We start from the raw sequence: 17127 nt of genomic DNA on the forward strand, positions 1-17127 counted from the left end.
AGTTCCCTGAAACCCCAAATCTCTTTGAGCTGCTGATTTTGAAAGTACTTCCATTTATCTAAATGCTCATGATTTTTCTATTATTTAGAAATAAAATAGGTTTCTGGCTATTGTCACATTTGATAGTCTAAAATACAAATTCAAAGAGAAAACTGTGCACAAGTGAAGACGTGAAAGCAGGATATGTTAAAGTTATGGTGCAGCTGGGAATCAGGTTGAACAGAGGGCTACTGCCCATGCATTGCTGTGATTTCCAGAAGAAAAGGGACGTGCATTATTCTTCAGAACCCAACCCAATAGAAATATGATTATGTTTGAATGGTAGTATGCCAGCCCTGCAAATGATAATAGTCCTTGAAACTTAAGGTGTAAGAAGATTCTAGCCTAAAAGCAACCAGGGAAAGATCAATTACTGAGGATGGCCCTCATATATACCTTCAACCTATATCTGAGTTATTCTTTATACTTATGCATATATACCATGGATATTTACATGGATTCTTTTGAGCTTCCTAACTACCCTGTAAAAGGAATGGCTATGCAAAAAACGGGGAAAAAAAACCTCTTTCTAAATGTGCTAATTGAAAACAACCTTAGTCTGGCAAGAGTTTAGAGTTAGGAAAGGCAATTTTGTTGTTAATGAGTTAATGTTCTACACTACTGCTGACTCAGACCTAAAAGTATGGTGTGGAGATGTGCTCGTCCTGGCTGAGAGAGCAAAACTGTGAAAGAGCTTAGAGATCTGTGGGGAAGTATACTGTCAGAGAAAGGAAAGCTTGCATAACAATGAGATAGGTCCTTTTTCCTAGGTTGTATTCCAAAGAGTTTAGAGTTTGGTTCAGAATCCTAGAATGCTACTGAGTCAGAATTTTGTATAAATAATGAGAGCGTGTCTGACCTAGAAAAGAGAGATGAAGTGTATAAAGTTCAGCCAAAAATAGCTTTGCATTTGGGCGCAGGGAGCAAGGAAGCTGAGACAGAAATGTGGCATTAGACTGGGGAAAATAGAGACTTTACTCTTAAATGGCGCACACAAAAACTCACATGTTCCAGGACCCAGGGCAAAAGCAGTAATTGGATAGGAACCTGGGTCAGACCTACCTGCTGGTCTTGGAGGGTCTCCCGGAGAGGTAGAAGGCAACTGCAGCTCACCCTGGGAACGTAGACACTGGCGGCAAACATTTTCGGGAGCTCCTTCTACCACGGGGATACTGGTGCTCCTCCCTCTAGCTTATTAGCCCCAGGACCAAGCCCTACCCTGGCCCAACAGCCTGCAGGCACCAGTTCTGTGATGCCTCAGGCCAACTAACTAGCTGGGCAGGGACACATCCCCAACCAGCAGCAGACAAGCTACCTAGACCTCCTGAGCCCACAGCCGCCGACTCTGGACGTGGCCCTGCCCACCAGAGGGCCCAGGACCCAGCTCCACCCACCAGGCCAGAATCCCCTGGGCCCCGGCCCCGCCCTCCAGGAAGCTTGTTCTAGCCTCTGGACCAGCCTCACCCACTAGGGGGCAGACACCAGACGCAAGAAAACCACAGTCCTACAGCCTGTGGACCCATCCTGCTTATCAGTAAGCCAGACCCTGCCCTTAGACCAGCTGGGCCCGGATACCTTTCATTTTGGCCAACTAGCAGGCCAACTAGCAGGCCAATACAAGCTTCGGGACACTCCAGACCCCATACCCAACTGTGTCAAGAAGTTCCCCCTCCCCACCACCAGTGATCTGACACCTACTCTGGTTACCCCAGGCTCTGCAACCAGACTTTAGGACCCAATTCTGCCTGCCAGTAGTCCAGCACTAACCCCAGGACCTGGCTTCACCCACCAGCGGGTGGGCAACAGCCCCAGAGTCTTCTGAACACTGACTCTGCCCACTAGTAAGCCAGCACTAGCCTAGAGTTATTACTTTGGGAGTCATCAATATTTAAGTCAGTGGTTCTCAATCACAGCTGCACATAAAAATCACATAGTGACCTATAAAATTTATATATGTCCAGGCCTTACCCTAAACCAATTAAATTAGAACCTCTGAAAGTGGGCCTAGGCATTAGCAGTTTTATCTCCAGCTAATTTCAATTTGCAATCACCGTTCAGAACCACTGGCATAGATCAGTGCTTCTCAAACTTTAATGAATATGAATCACCTGGGGATTTTGCTAAACGGCAGATTATGATTCAGTACACCTGGGGTAGGGCCCAATATTCTAAATCTCTAATGCACTCCCATGTTTTTGGACTATAGCTCACACTTTGAGTAGCAAGGGTATAGATAATATTTAAAGCCATGGAATTGCATGAACTCATCAAGGGAGTGGGTATAGACAGAGAAAATGCAAGAACAGTTATTGTTTTTCTTTGTCAACAGTTGGGACCAGGCAGATTATTAAATTTAACAAGGATTAATTAAGATTTTGTCAGACAGGGCTTCCCTGGTGGCGTAGTGGTTGAGAGTCCGCCTGCCGATGCAGGGGACGCGGGTTCGTGCCCCGGTCCAGGAAGATCCCACATGCCGCGGAGCAGCTGTGCCCGTGAGCCATGGTCGCTGTGCCTGCGCGTCCGGAGGCTCTGCTCCACAAAGGGAGAGGCCACGACAGTGAGAGGCCCGCGTACCACCAATTACAGGGTGAGCAGGGGGCAAAAGAGTGGTACATTTATTCAAGAGGTGATTACATTGATGAACTATGGACTTTGGATTGGGTAAGTAGGATGGGATCGAAGAGTTGATAGAGTGGGGATATTAAAAAACATGAGCTGAAAGAATAAGAAGTGTGGTCAGGAATGGGAGGCTGGAAATCTGGATTTTGGTGATGGTGCACTTATGGCCAATGTCAAAAGTGGGAGCAGCAGAGCTTGAATGGAAGAAAAATATCATCAGAGGTAAGGAAGTCAAAGAACTGAGAGTCCAAGAAGTTGGCAGAGTGGTTCATGTGGATGTTAAAGTTTCCAAAAGGATGACAGAAATAGGAATGAAAAACAAAAAGAAAATGAGCCAGGTGCTGAAGTCTTCAGTGAATGAGAGATGACAAGGGGGTCAGCAGATGATGTCAACAATGAAGATGGGATACTATGGTCTAGCAGCCCCCAGAGTCTGACTCAGTTGGACTGGGGTGGGACATAAGCATCAAACTTTAAAAAAAAATCTTCTCGGAGCAATCTAATGTGAACCAGGATTCAAAATTACTGTGTTAGAATAATCAGTGCGAAATGAAAGGTATTGGGCCACTGGATGGTACATGCCTTCTATAGATCCTGGGGTGTGCAAAGGTCAACAGCAGATAGGAGATGCTGTCTTAGAAAGTTTTGTAAACTCAGAGAAGTAACTTGCCCAAGGACACATAGCTTGGAAATGTCTGGGCTAGGATTCAAACTTTGATCTGTCTGACTCCAAAACCAAACCTGAACTGTTTTCACTTTACCATGTTGTCTGGGGCGGGGAAGGGGGGCAGTATTTTAGCTCGATATACGAAGAGATATCTCAGAAAAAAATTGCCAAGTTTCCCCAAATGGGATTCTAATAGGCCACAGTGGAGGGAGGCAATATGTCTCTGGAATGATTACCATGTTTACCTCTTCATCTACCCCTCTTTATTCCCCTTGATCTTTCTACCAGCTTTGTTTCCTTTCTGTAGTTGCCACCACCTCTTCAGGAAGTAGAGGCACTACATGAAAAGGAGGCAACATCATGGGCTGCCCTCATGGATGCCAGGTGGCCTTGATGCCCTCCTCTCCCAAGTACTGTTCTCTGGAGCCTCCTTTCTGGAGAGGGAGGAAGAACCAGGATACAGTGCTGCAGTCAAAACCAAGCATTTTGTCTCCCCCTACTTCTGCCTCCTGACATATCGGCAGCCCTGTATAATGAAAATCTAAATCATTTGTGTGCACACAGAGCAACTGTTTATTTGCTGTTAGCTTTGAAGACTCAGTGGGGGTTCGATGCCTTTAGAGAAGACATCAGCACTGGGAGAGTCTAATCTCATAAGTAGACGAAATGAAAATTGAAGCTGAAAATACATCTCTCTATATCTGAAAGAGAGGCCAGTAGTAAATATCCTTCAACTGCAGCCCCCCTCCAGATCAGAAAATGCTTTTAAACCAGGGACACAGAGCAGAGATGACTCCTTGTAAGGGTGCTGCCTTCTGTCTGCTAGGAAAGCTTTACTAGGTCTGGGTAGAGATTGATGGTGAGTTCTAGAAATAGCAGAACTTTCCCCTCAAGCCACAAAGTGTGTTGCTTGCCATCTTTTACAAAATACATTCACTATTAGTTTTCTTGAAACTTCCATTTTTTTTCTCACCGACAGACTGCCTTGGGACTAAATACAATCCTGAAGCTTCTCCACATTAGTATTTCTACCAAGAGTGAATGCCAGATTGAAGACAGTGTCCTTAGCACATTATGAAGGAGCCAGACCTCCCTCTTAGTCCAACTTGTTGGACAATTTATAAAGCCTCTGCTTGCCAGCAGCTTCTTCATCCCCTCATCCTCCTAGGGTTTCCCCTCATCCAACCTAAACCGCATATTACCACCGACTCTTGCAGAAGCTCAGAGGCCAGAGCCTGTCCATATTGGTTCAGGGCACACGTCCTTGCGAGGCGGGAACCCACTGCCTGGAAGTCATCAGCATGTGAAAATCAATGGCGGCAGCTACTGCTCTGGGAACAGGGATAATGAGAGGTGACATTAGGGAGAAGGCATCACTCAAGACAGACCTGGATGACTTGACACTTGCAGTATACCAAGGGCCACCCAAGGTGGAGAAATTGTAACCCTACAGACAGAGAGACATGCCAAATGGGTGAGTGCTGTCCATCTGACATTCTTTCCTGAAGGAATATCCTGCTAAATAGACTCTTAAGAAATAATCCGTTGGCTTTGAGCTAGCCTGGGTGAAAAGCCTCCCACCTCTCACCCCTCTACACACAAGATCTAAGTGGTTCCAAGAGTCAGAAAGGACCCATGGTTAAGCACTCGATCTGTGTGCACAGGCGGGGAGCAGACCAGCCAGCCTGGCATGGGACAGACCACCGTCTCTGAGATCCTCACTTTGCTCCTTCAGTCCTCCCCCGACCCATGGGCTCTCCTTCCTCTCTGCTTAACAGCAGCCAGAGGAGGCAGACTTAGCTTCCAAGAGTCTGCTCTAGGCCACAGGGGAAAAAAAATAGGCTAGTCAGACATCTATGCAAAAACATGCTTGGCAGGAAAGAAACCAGACACAGGCAGGGAGGAATTTAAATTCAAATTGAACAAGGGGCTGGATCCCTCTTTGAATATAAACCCCTGCAGGCCTGGTTTCTTCACAGGAAAAAAAAAATCCCTTTTAAATCCTCTCCCCTTTCCCTGGAAGAGGAGAGGAAACATGCCAACTAATACCTTATACAAGGTGACAGTCATTTAAAATGGTTCTTTTGAATTAACCCCTTCCTGCTCAGTCTCCTCTCTAGGGTATAACTACTTTACAGTGTGTTCAGGTATCTGGGCCATGGAGGGCAGCAAAGCATTGACTTCCCGGGAAGCAATGTGTAAGGGAATGGTAGCAACGGGAGCTGAGAAAACTCACTGAGCTGTTATTTTCCATTTGCCGCTCACACCCGCAAGGTCCATTCTCTGCCCTTCTACTCCATGCTCTGTGACAAAGGAGGCTGACCTCAATGGACTGTAGCAACAGCATTTTTTGCCAGCTGGCATCTGGCTGGGTCTGGCTAATGGTGAGCATTGGGAGGAGATCAGAGAGCGGGAAGAGAGGGAGATAAAGATTTTGTGCTCCTGTCTGCCTCCTAGCTGTGTTACATTTGGGCAGAGTTCACACTGTGCTACCTAAAGACACAGCTCCTATCAGGCAGCCCTTCTTGCATGGCTACAGTTCTTGCTGGGTTCCAATAACACAGTTACTTCCCCTTGTCCCTTCAGTCTTTGGGGTGATAACAGCTCCCCGCCATGCATCGCCTCTGTATGCCTCACCATCACTGTAGATGCCCTGAATTTTACCCACACCACCATAAATAGCCCCTTCATTAAGCTCAGCTAGGAAAACCCCTTGAGTATACCATCTCTTTCCTGCCAATACCCTGACTTAAACGCTTATATCACTTTCACAAATCCTATCCCGCAGAATTCCAGAAGGTTCCCTACCCTGAGAAGAAAGATCACCTGATCCAATTGCCTTTTCGAAAGAGACTGATCTGCATTTCCTCAAACACCTGACATATTCTCCATACATTGAGCTCTCCTAATTTAAGGTTGCATTATTGTGCCTACACAATAAAAATGAAGTTTGAGCCAGTTGCATTTTTGTTTTACCTGTTCTTAGTCATCTGTCTTGGGGAGAGGGGATGCTGCAAACCTAATTACATTGCTTTCCTCCCAGTGAGATATGTTCAACTTGCTTTACCTTAAACACTTAATCCAGTTCCATGGGGAAGATGATACTTGACATGAATCCAATCATCAGTTCCTTACTATCTGTTATTCCTGCGGTATTCCCCATCTCGGTGATAGCCCACATCTCAGAGCGATCATGCCAAAATTTTCACTTGTCCTCACCTACCATATCCATTAGACATCAAGTACCATGGGATCTACTTCCTAGATATCTTTTTGAAATTTTAATATGCTCTATTTAACCCAATATACCCAAAATATTATCATTTCAACATTTACTCAGTATAAAATTATTAATAAGATATTTTAATTCTGGTAGGTAACAAAATATTCTAAATATCTTCTTTCAAATTCATCCATTTGCTCCAGCTCCGCAGTCACTATCTTAATTCAGGACTTGATTTTCTTATACCTAGATTATTGAAATATCTATAGTCTCTCCCTATTTTCTTCCATTCTCCTCACATTAGTCAACTGATCTTTGAAAAACACAAATATGTTCACATCACTTCCCTTTCAATGGCCCTCCTTTAGGATAAAATCCAAACTCCTTACCCTAGTGTAGAAGATCCCATTGGTATTTCCCTTTTCAGCTTCAGCTTCTGCCTCCTCCCTTTTCACACCTCTGTTCATCATTCTTGTGATGGGGTCGTGTTTTCTCATGTCTCCATGCCCTGCTTTCCACATTCCCTTGTATAGTACACACTTAGCCTTTGCTGACTAACTCCCCCTATTCATCTCTCAGACTCATCTTAGGCATCATCTTTTCTAGAAATCTTTCCCATGAACCCCTTCACCCCAAGTTGGTTTAATAGCCAACTATGCGATCCTTTAGCCCCCAGCCCTTCACTTGGTAGCATGTAACACACTGTTTGGCAATATTTATCTACATGTCTGTCAATACCCTGTCACTTTTAGGGTGAGAAACTGTATCTTTTTTTCCCCCAGTGCTTAGCACAGAATGTGGCATACAGTAGGATATTCAAAAAGTGTGTCCTGAATGAGTGATTAAATGAATGAATGAGCTCATGAATGGAGTGTATGCTTGAATTCACTTACCTGCATAAGGCCGATATATGGACCCTGACCCTTCTTGGGATGGCATATAACTAATGAGAACATTTTTTGCCATTTCTCTCCTTCCAGGTAGGGCTGTATCGGGCTGTACCGAAACCACTCTGGAGTGATTAAGAATAGAAAGAGATGAGCTGGCCTTTTGTGTCACAGGCCTTCCCTACTCCCTAAAGCTATAGTTATGGAGCAATAGAGCTAGCCTGAATTAATTAGGGAGGAGTGGGGGAGACAAATTCTGTCCCTGAGAGACACCAAGTTCTTCTACACCATCCATCAGCCTTGAGCACAGATGGGATGGAGGCCAAGCCTAAAAATACATCAGCCTTAGGTGACATCAGGACTCTGTTCTTTTATGTCTAATTCACCCCAGATGGAAGGGAAAGCACTTGATGAATAGTCTTTGAAACAAGTGGAGAAATGTGTATCATGCTAGGAATGACTATAGGGGCAAAAGGCCACTGTGGATTTCCTTGTCAATAAAAATGAACTCTAATAGGAATTTCAGTAAGGAACCAGCAGAAACATCCTTGTCATCATCATTCTGAATTTGTGTTTATTGAGCACACAACAAATGCTAGTCTCTGCTCAGAACATTTGATGAACACCATTTCTGTATCTATAAGGGACTAGGGAATACTTGCCACTATTTTGATGCCAGTCACCCAGCCAGAACACAAAATGAACTTTTATGAATATTCTAAAGCATTATGAGGAAGGGGTCTTAGACTATATGCAAGCATCCTTGATTAGTGTTTTCCCCATTGGGAGTCACCCTCCCCATAAGCTTGCTCACAACCGGCAAGGAAGAGAAACAGGAAAAAAGAGGACGAGTCAAGGTATAGTCCTGAGAAAGTCACAAAAATTGGGGCAGTGGCACTCCGTAGATGTTTGGAGATGGCAATAAGTATCAGGGGATGACCAAAGGAATGGAGTGGTAGGAACCATCCCTGTCCATCTCATGGCCCCTTCATGCACAAGTGTTTTTACCCAAACTTTAAGCTTTGGGGTAAGTGATAGGAGCTGTAGAGCTCTGAAGAGCTGCTTGACTGTGCAGTTACCTCTCAACTGAGGATCTTTCTTATCATTTTGTATGAAGGAGCACTTTGCGAGTTGGGGGCTAGTGGGCACTCACCAGCTAGGTAAACATTAGAGAGAATTATTGTTCTTTTTTTTGGCCACACCGTAGGATCTTAGTTCCCCGACCAGGCATCGAACCCGCGCCCCCTGCATTGGCAGCACGAAGTCTTAACCACTGGACCGCCAGGGAAGTCTGAGAATTATTGTTCTTGATGAATTTTGTAAATAACCACTGACCCACTGGTTTAAGGGAAACCGAAAATGAATGACTGGGGAGTCAAAAAGCATGCAAACACTGGGTTACACTACTGGCAAGTGGGTAGGAACTGGCCTCATCTTAGTACCTCTTTTCAAGGCTCCCTTCCCTCCTCTTTCCCACCCTCTCCAATCTTCTGCTAAAGCTCAAGGTTTGAGGCCGTGGTCAAGCTCCATGGCATAAGAATTGGTGTTCCTCATGATGCTCTCCACCAACATGACAGGCTTGGGGTGTCTTCCAGCAAAGCAAGAGAGCCAGGTGCAGATCAACATGGCTGCAGCTGCGCCACCTCCAGCACAGTAGTATGCCCAGCCAAGCCGACAGGTACCTGTGGAAACAGGAACAGAGACATGAGGGTTAGAGTGTCTTCTCATACATTCTCTTTGAGACGTTAGGGTTAAAGTGAGAGTAGGAAACAGTGAATGCGGGTGGGCTTACTCTTTCCTCCCTTGCTGATGGCTGGTATTAGCTTCAGCAAGAGGTTATAAAATTTTATTCTGTTACAGTAGGAACCTGGGGGTGATGTTGGTGGTGGCAGTGGTGGTAATGCTAATGACAGTGATGACAAGAACAACTTGATCAAGTGTCAAGAACTATGCTAAGCTCTTTAGACATATATTTCATTGATCATTATAGTAACTATATGAGCTAGCTACTCTTATTATCCCTGTTTTATACAAGATGAGGCAACCAAGGCACAGGTTAAGTTAATTGTGAAAAATCACACAGAAAGTGGTAGGGTCGGGATATAAACCCTGGCTCATCTTGACTCTGAAGCTCCACAGTTTTAACCACACTGATATATTACAGTTCATGGACTGTTTTCAGAGAACTATATCCTGTATCATCAGGAAATTTGCAGGCAAAATCAAATCCCTTGCTCCATACCACGTGTCTCTATCCTAACCTAATTTTTCAACATCCAGGGAGGAAATATGCATGGGAATCAAGGCCAAGCTTCTAAGGGGTAGTTTCAGTTTGAAGGATAATGGGAAAGGTCACCTGCTCAAAAATATCCACCCCACAACTTATCATTCATTCTACCAGAGGTAGATTCTTTCCTTTGAAGTGTTTGAGTTTTTTCAGAGATCCGTCAGAAAAGGTCAATGCCCAAAGAAAGAAAGCTATTATATTACAAGGGATCAGAGTAATAAATAACTGCTAAAATCAAGTGCTTAAGCAAATAGGACTCCAGAAATTGGAGTAGATGTCCAGTGATACAAAATTGCAAAGGAATTCTGAGAAAAAAAGGTGGGCAGTGACTTTCACCTACCTCACAGTCTTGCAGAAAGTGAGTCCTGACTATAGTCAGTCAGGTGGGGATGTCAAGACTGATCTTCACGACAATGTACTTTTTTAAATTGAAGTATAGTTGATTTCCAAGATTATATTAGTTTCAGGTGTACAACATAGTGACTCAGTATTTTTACAGATTATACTCCATTAAAAGTTATTATAAGATAATGGCTATAATCCCCTGTGCTATAGAATATATCCTGTTGCTTCTCTATTTTATACACAGTGGTGTGTATCTCTTAATCCCATACCCCTGTCTTGTCTCTCCCCGCTTTCCTCTCCCCACTGGTAACGAAGTTGGTATTCCATATCTGTGAGTCTGTTTCTGTTTTGCATGTACGTTCATTTGTATTATTATTTTAGATTCCACATATAAGTGATACCATACAGTATTTGTCTTTCTCTGTCTGACAAACCACTAAGCATAATATTCTCTACGTCCATCCATGTATCTTCAAATGGCAGAATTTCATTCTTTTTTATGATGGAGTATAAATAGTGCTGCTATGAACATTAGGGTGCACGTATCTTTTTGAACTAGTGTTTTTGTTTTTTCCTGATATATACCCAGGAGTGGAATTGCTGGGTCATATAGTAGTTTTCTGAGGACTCTCCAAACTGTTTTCCATAGTGTCTACAGCAATTTATATTCCCACCAACAGAGTACAAGTGTTCCTTTTTCTCTGTATCCTCACTAACATTTGTTATTTGTAGACTTTTTGATGATAGCCATTCTGACAGGTGTGAGGTGGTGTCTCATTGTTTGTTTGACTTGAATTTCTCTGATAATTAGCAATATTGAGCATATTTTCACGTGCCTGTTGGCCATCTGTATGTCTTCTTTGGGAAAATGTCTATTCAGATCTTCTGTACAATTTTGACTGGGTTGTTCCTTTTTATGATATTAAGTTATATGAGCTATTTGTATATTTTGGATATTAACCACTTGCAGGCCATATCATTTGCAAATATTTTCCTCCATTTCATAGGTTGTCTTTTTATTTTGTTGATAGTTTCCTTTGCTGGGCAAAAGCTTTTAAATTTAATTAGGTCCCATTTGCTTAGTTTTGCTTTTATTTCTTTTGCCTTGGGAGACAAAAAAAGACATTGCTACAATTTATGTCAAAGAGTGTTTTACCTATGTTCTCTCCTAGGAATTTTATGGTTTCAGGTCTTACATTTAGATCTTTATCCCATTTTGAGTTTATTTTTGTATATGGTATGAGGAAATCTTACTGTTTTACATGTAGCAGTCCAGTTTTCCCAGCACCAGTTTTTTTTTTTAACAGTTTACATCTCTTTATTCTCAAAACAAGATCACAAGACATTTGTTGTAAGTTACTGGGTAGATTAGTTTTTTTTTTTTTAACATCTTTATTGGAGTAAAATTGCTTTACAATGGTGTGTTAGTTTCTGCTTTATAACAAAGTGACTCAGTTATACATGTACATATATCCCCATATCTCTTCCCTCTTTCATCTCTCTCCCTCCAACCCTCCCTATCCCACCCCGCTAGGTGGTCACAAAGCACCGAGCTGATCTCCCTGTGCTATGTGGCTTCTTCCCACTAGCTATCTATTTTACATTTGGTAGTGTATGTATGTCCATGCCACTCTCTCACTTTGTCCCAGCTTACCCTTCCCCCTCCCTGCGTCCTCAACTCCATTCTCTAGTAGGTCTGTGTCTTTATTCCCATATTGCCCCTAGGTTCTTCATGACCTTTTTTTTTTTTCTTAGATTCCATATATATGTGTTAGCATACGGTATTTGTTTTTCTCTTTCTGACTTACTTCCCTCTGTATGACAGACTCTAGGTCCATCCACCTCACTACAAATGACTCAATTTCGTTTCTTTTGATGGCTAATATTACATTGTATATATGTGCCACATCTTCTTTATCCACTCATCTGTTGATGGACACTTAGGTTGCTTCCATGTCCTGGCTATTGTAAATAGAGGCCAGCACCACTTATTAAAGAGACTGTTGTATACTCTTGCCTCCTTTGTCATAAATTAATTGACCATAAGTATGTGGGTTTATTTCTGGGCACTCTATTCTCTTCCATTAATCTATGTGTCTGTTTTTGTGCCAGTACCATGCTGTTTTGATTATTGTAGCTTTATAGTATAGCCTGAAATCTGGGAGGGTTATACCTCCAGGTTTGTTCTTTTTTCTGAATATTGCTTTGGCAATTTGGAGTCTTTTGTAGTTCCATATGAATTTTAGGTTTATGTGTTCTAGCTCGGTGAAAAATATCATGGGTATTTTAATAGGGATTGCATTAAATCTGTAGATTTCTTTCTTTCTGTGGTATGGCCATTTTAGCAATATTAATTCTTCTAATTCAAGAGCATGAAATAGGTTTCCATTTCTTTGTTTCATCTTCTATTTCCTTCATCAATGTTTTATAGCTTTCAGAGTATAGGTCTTTAACCTCTTTGGTTAAGTCTATTCCTAAGTATTTTATTCTTTTTGATGCAATTTTAAAACTGATTTTTTTTTACTTTCTTTTTCTGATAGTTCTTTAACAATGTATAGAAAAGCAACAGATTTCTGTATATTAATCTCATATCCTGCAACTTTATAGAATTCACTTATTAGTTCTAATTGTTTTCTGGTGGAGACTTTAGGGTTATCTCTACGTTGTATCATGTCAACTGTAAGTAGTGACAGTTTTACTTCTTCGTTCCAATTTGGATGCTTTTAATTTCTTTTTCTTGTCTGATTGCTGTGGCTAGGACTTCCAATACTATGTTAAATAGAAGTGACAAGAGTGGGCATCCTTGGCTTTTTCCTGAATTTAAAGGAAAGGATTTCAGCTTTTCACTGTTGAGTATGATGTTAGTTGTGGGTTTGCTGTAAATGATCTTTATTATACTGAGATACATTCACTCTATACCCACTTTGATGAGAATTTTTATCATGAATGGATACTGAATTTTGTCAAACGTTTTTTCTGCATCTTTTGAGGTGATCATGTGATATTTATCCTTTCTTTTATTAATTCATGTATCACATTGAATGATTTGTGAATATTGTAGCGTTCTTGCATCCCTGGAATAAATCCCACTTGATCACAGTGTATGATACTTTTTATATATTGTTGAATTTGGTTTGCTGATATTTTGTCGAGGATTTTTGCATCTATGTTCATAAAGATATTGGCCTATAATTTTCTTTTTTTTTTTTTGTATCTTTGTTTGCTTTTGGTATCAGGGTAATGGTGGCTTCATAGAACGAATCAGGGAGTGTTCCCTCCTCTTCAATTTTATGAATAGTTTGAGAAGGATAGGTATCATTTTTCTTTATATGTTTGATACAATAGAATTCCTATGTGAAGCCATCAAGTCCTGGACTTTTGTTTGCAGGGGATTTTTAAATTACAAATTCAATTTGACTACTAGTGATCAGTCTGTTCAAATTATCTGTTTTTTCTTGATTCAATCTTGGCAGGTTGTATGTTTCTAGAAATTTTCTTTCTTCTAGGCTGTCTAATTTGTTGGCATATAACTATTCATAATATTCTCATTATTTTTTGTATCTCTGTGGTATCAGTTGTTATTTCTCCTCTTTCATTTTTTATTTTGTTTACCTGGGCCTTCTCTCTTTTATTCTTGGTGAACAAATTTTATCAGTTTTGTTTATCTTTTCAGAAAATGGATCTGGGTTTCATTGATCTTTTCTATTTTTTAATCTTTATTTAATTATTTCCTCTCTGATCTTTATTATTTCCTTCCTCTGCTGACTTTGGGCTTTTTTTGTTTGTTTGTTCTTTTTCTAATTCCTTTAGGTGGTAGGTTAGGTTGTTTAATTGAGATTTCTCTTTTTTCTTGAGGAAGGACTTTGTTGCTATAAACTTCCCTCTTAGAACTGCTTTTGCTGCATCTCATAGATTTTGGAGTGTTGTGTTTCCACTTTCATTTGTCTCAAGGTATTTTCTGATTTACTCTTTGATTTCTTCATTGACCCTTTTTTTTTTTTTTTTTTGCTGAGCTGTGTGGCATGCGGGATCTTAGTTCCCTGACCACGGATCGAACCTGTGCCCCCTCCATTGGGAGTTCAGAGTCTTAACCACTGGACCACCAGGGAAGTCCCAACCCATTGTTTTTTAGTAGCATGTTGCTTCATCTCCATGTGTTTGGGCTGGAGATGGAGGGGCTAGAGCTGGAGCCACTGTGAGGTAGGACTTCCCCTCTGCTCAGTGGCTGTCACCACCCTATCAAGGGTGGGATCTGATCCCATGTTGCTGGAGCAGAAGCCCTGAAGTTTGAGCCCAAGCTGGCTCTGTTGCCTTTATGTGTGTCTTTTCCCCTCTCCCCAAACTAGGATCCTTGCCCCAGAGATGGGGAGTGCTGAAGCAAAGGGGCCCTGTGCAGGCTCTCTGCTCAAATCAGCCACAGACAGAGATCCAAGCTGTCTCCGATGTGCTGCCTGTACAGGCGCCTGCAATTGTTTCCTCTCTCTCCTCAGACACAGCCTCAGGTGCAAGTCCCCTTTGTCTCTCATAGCTGCCACCCATACTTTGTTGTGGAGCCACACCACAAGACAGGCAGGGCCCATGTGAACTGTCAGTGTGTACTTGGGGGTGAGCTATAGTGGAATGGCCACCATCAGAGGTCTAGGCTGCTTCTGATGCACTGCTTGAGTAAGCGCCAATGGTAGCCACTGCTGTTCCAGCCACTGCTGTTCCACCGAGGTTCTGCCCTGAGACCTGATCACCTCTGTATCCCATGGTCAATTCTTCTCCTCGCTTGTGGCTGCCCCAGATCCAGTGCTGCACTATGATGTGGAGTGGGTGGGGCTGGAGTGTTTGCTTAGCTTGGGCTGGGAAGCAGTGGGGCAGTTGTGGGAAACTCGGCAGCCACCAGAGCAGACCTCTCTCTGCCCTGCTTAGGGGGCAAGCAAGCATGCATACACAAGCACATGCTCCTCAAGAACAGAGTCCAGGCTTCCCACTAGCCCTCCTGCTAGTCCCTTTGGTTTTCCAACCAGCCAAGGTGGCTTGTCTCCTATGCATAAGACCCCGGGACTGGGGCACACAATCTGTGTCTCTCACTGGTCAATCCTCAAGTTGGGTCTCCATCTTTGCATTCTCCCTTTTCCTCTGAGTCCCTTCCCAGGGACGTAGGTCCTGACCCGATCACTTTTCTTCCCTTCCTACCCAATTACATGTGTATCTTTTGTACAGACTTGATTGTGCAGGAGTCCTTCTGCCAGTTTCCAGATGATTTTCAGCGAGAATTTTTCCCCATATGGATGCATTTTTGATGTTTGTATGGGGGGAGGTGAGCCTCATGTCCTCTCACTCCACCATCTTGATTGATCTCCCCTCATGACAATTTATTTTTCAATAACCAATTACTTCTCTTCACATGGTTCCCAGGGAACCTAATTTTCCTTCTTTTAATTGTCTGGTTGCCATGTTATATAAAGAGTCTAAGATGCCTCCAAGTCAGGCTGCTTTGCTTTTTCATTAGGGCCAGGCTAATTTATCCCAAATTTCCTACCTCAGAAATAATCTTTCTACCACCAAGTCATCACTCATGCTGTCTCTCCTGACATAAACATCTTCTTTCCTCTTATTCACCAATTCATATCTTCCTCAGAATACTCTTCAGGACTCAGCACCTCCAGGAAGTCTTCCCTGACTAACACCAGTGGGCTCGAGTCACCTCAACCAAGTAGCCCTCCAGGAATTCATCTATATACCCCTTATGTAGGTGTACTTGTTAGGCAAAATGTTGGAAGGAAGTTTTTATATCATGCAGTTTTCACCTACTCTTTACCCCCTTCCAGATTGTTGGCTCAACAGAGTGAATGTATTTGTTTCTTTCTTGATAACGCTCCCATGCTCTGTCAACACTGGGTGCTCAGTATGATTTAGCCTAACAATACTTCAAAGATAGAACCTAGGGGTAAAACAGGAATAAAGACACAGACCTACTAGAGAATGGACTTGAGGATATGGGGAGGGGGAAGGGTAAGCTGTGACAAAGCGAGAGAGAGGCACGGACATATATACACTACCAAATGTAAGGTAGATAGCTAGTGGGAAGCAGCCGCATAGCACAGGGAGATCAGCTCGGTGCTTTGTGACCGCCTGGAGGGGTGGGATAGGGAGGGTGGGAAGGAGGGAGACGCAAGCGGGAAGAGATATGGGAACATATGTATATATATAACTGATTCATTTTGTTGTGAAGCAGAAACTAACACACCATTGTAAAGCAATTATACTCCAATAAAGATGTTTAAAAAAAAAAAGATGGATACACTTGCATTTTTAACCCTTAACACCCAAACTTATGACTTAAATTTTGAATTAAAATTATAAAATCAGCTATTCTATTTGTTTCTGGAATGTGCTATAAGGCCTATGCACATTCTGTTCCCTTTGCCTAAAATGCTTAGTGCATGTGCACATGTACACATACACTTCCCACCACTCTCTTTGCCTAGTGAATGTTCAACCATTCTTCAGAGCTCAACTCAATCATTAATTCCTTAGTGAAGCCTTGCTTGACATCCCTAAGTCAAATTCCATCAAAAGCCCTCATTAGTACAGTGTACCTTTCCTTCTGTACCTGAGTGAATTAATGAATTCCTTATACTCTCCCATGGCAAGTGTCAAATCTTAGTTCTTCAGAGGAGATGGTACTTTACCAATAGACTTAGGCAGTCATATGATTTCCTGAAGTCCCATAGCCCCACCCAAACTCATGGTGAGAGCAACAACAGTAGCTATTGAAACAATGCAATCTTCAGAGAGGGGGTAAATCCGAAAGAGAAGCCTTCTTAAAGAAAGGAATCCAACTATCTACAAAGTAACCTCAACGTGAATAATAATAGTGGAACTCTGGGAAGAGTGAACTGAAAAATAAGATGTTGAAGCAAGCAGCCAATAGATCTGGATTCCCCCCCCCCTCCAACCTTGTCATACCTCCTTTTAGACACTGACTCACTCACTCAGTAAAAGTAGGAGGTTTTATATAATGCTTTGTGTATCACAGAGTGAAAATTCTAGAGATGGGCAAACCTTCAAC

The 17127-nt window shown here is 42.5% G+C and overlaps 1 protein-coding gene across 2 annotated transcripts in view; it reads right to left on the reverse strand.

Annotated features, from left to right (window-relative positions):
• Positions 1–8017: 8017 nt before the first annotated feature.
• The window catches only part of LHFPL1 (LHFPL tetraspan subfamily member 1), a 51850-nt gene continuing 42740 nt past the window's right edge, over positions 8018–17127 (reverse strand). For both annotated transcript variants that reach the window (XM_004283970.2, XM_004283969.2), the window contains one exon: positions 8018–9117. In XM_004283970.2, coding sequence (XP_004284018.1) covers positions 8936–9117 — 182 coding nt within the window. In that variant the 3' untranslated portion in view covers positions 8018–8935. The remainder of the gene's footprint in view (positions 9118–17127) is intronic.

The sequence above is a fragment of the Orcinus orca genome, chromosome X (assembly GCF_937001465.1).
Source record: "Orcinus orca chromosome X, mOrcOrc1.1, whole genome shotgun sequence".
Classification (NCBI taxonomy): Eukaryota; Metazoa; Chordata; class Mammalia; order Artiodactyla; family Delphinidae; genus Orcinus; species Orcinus orca.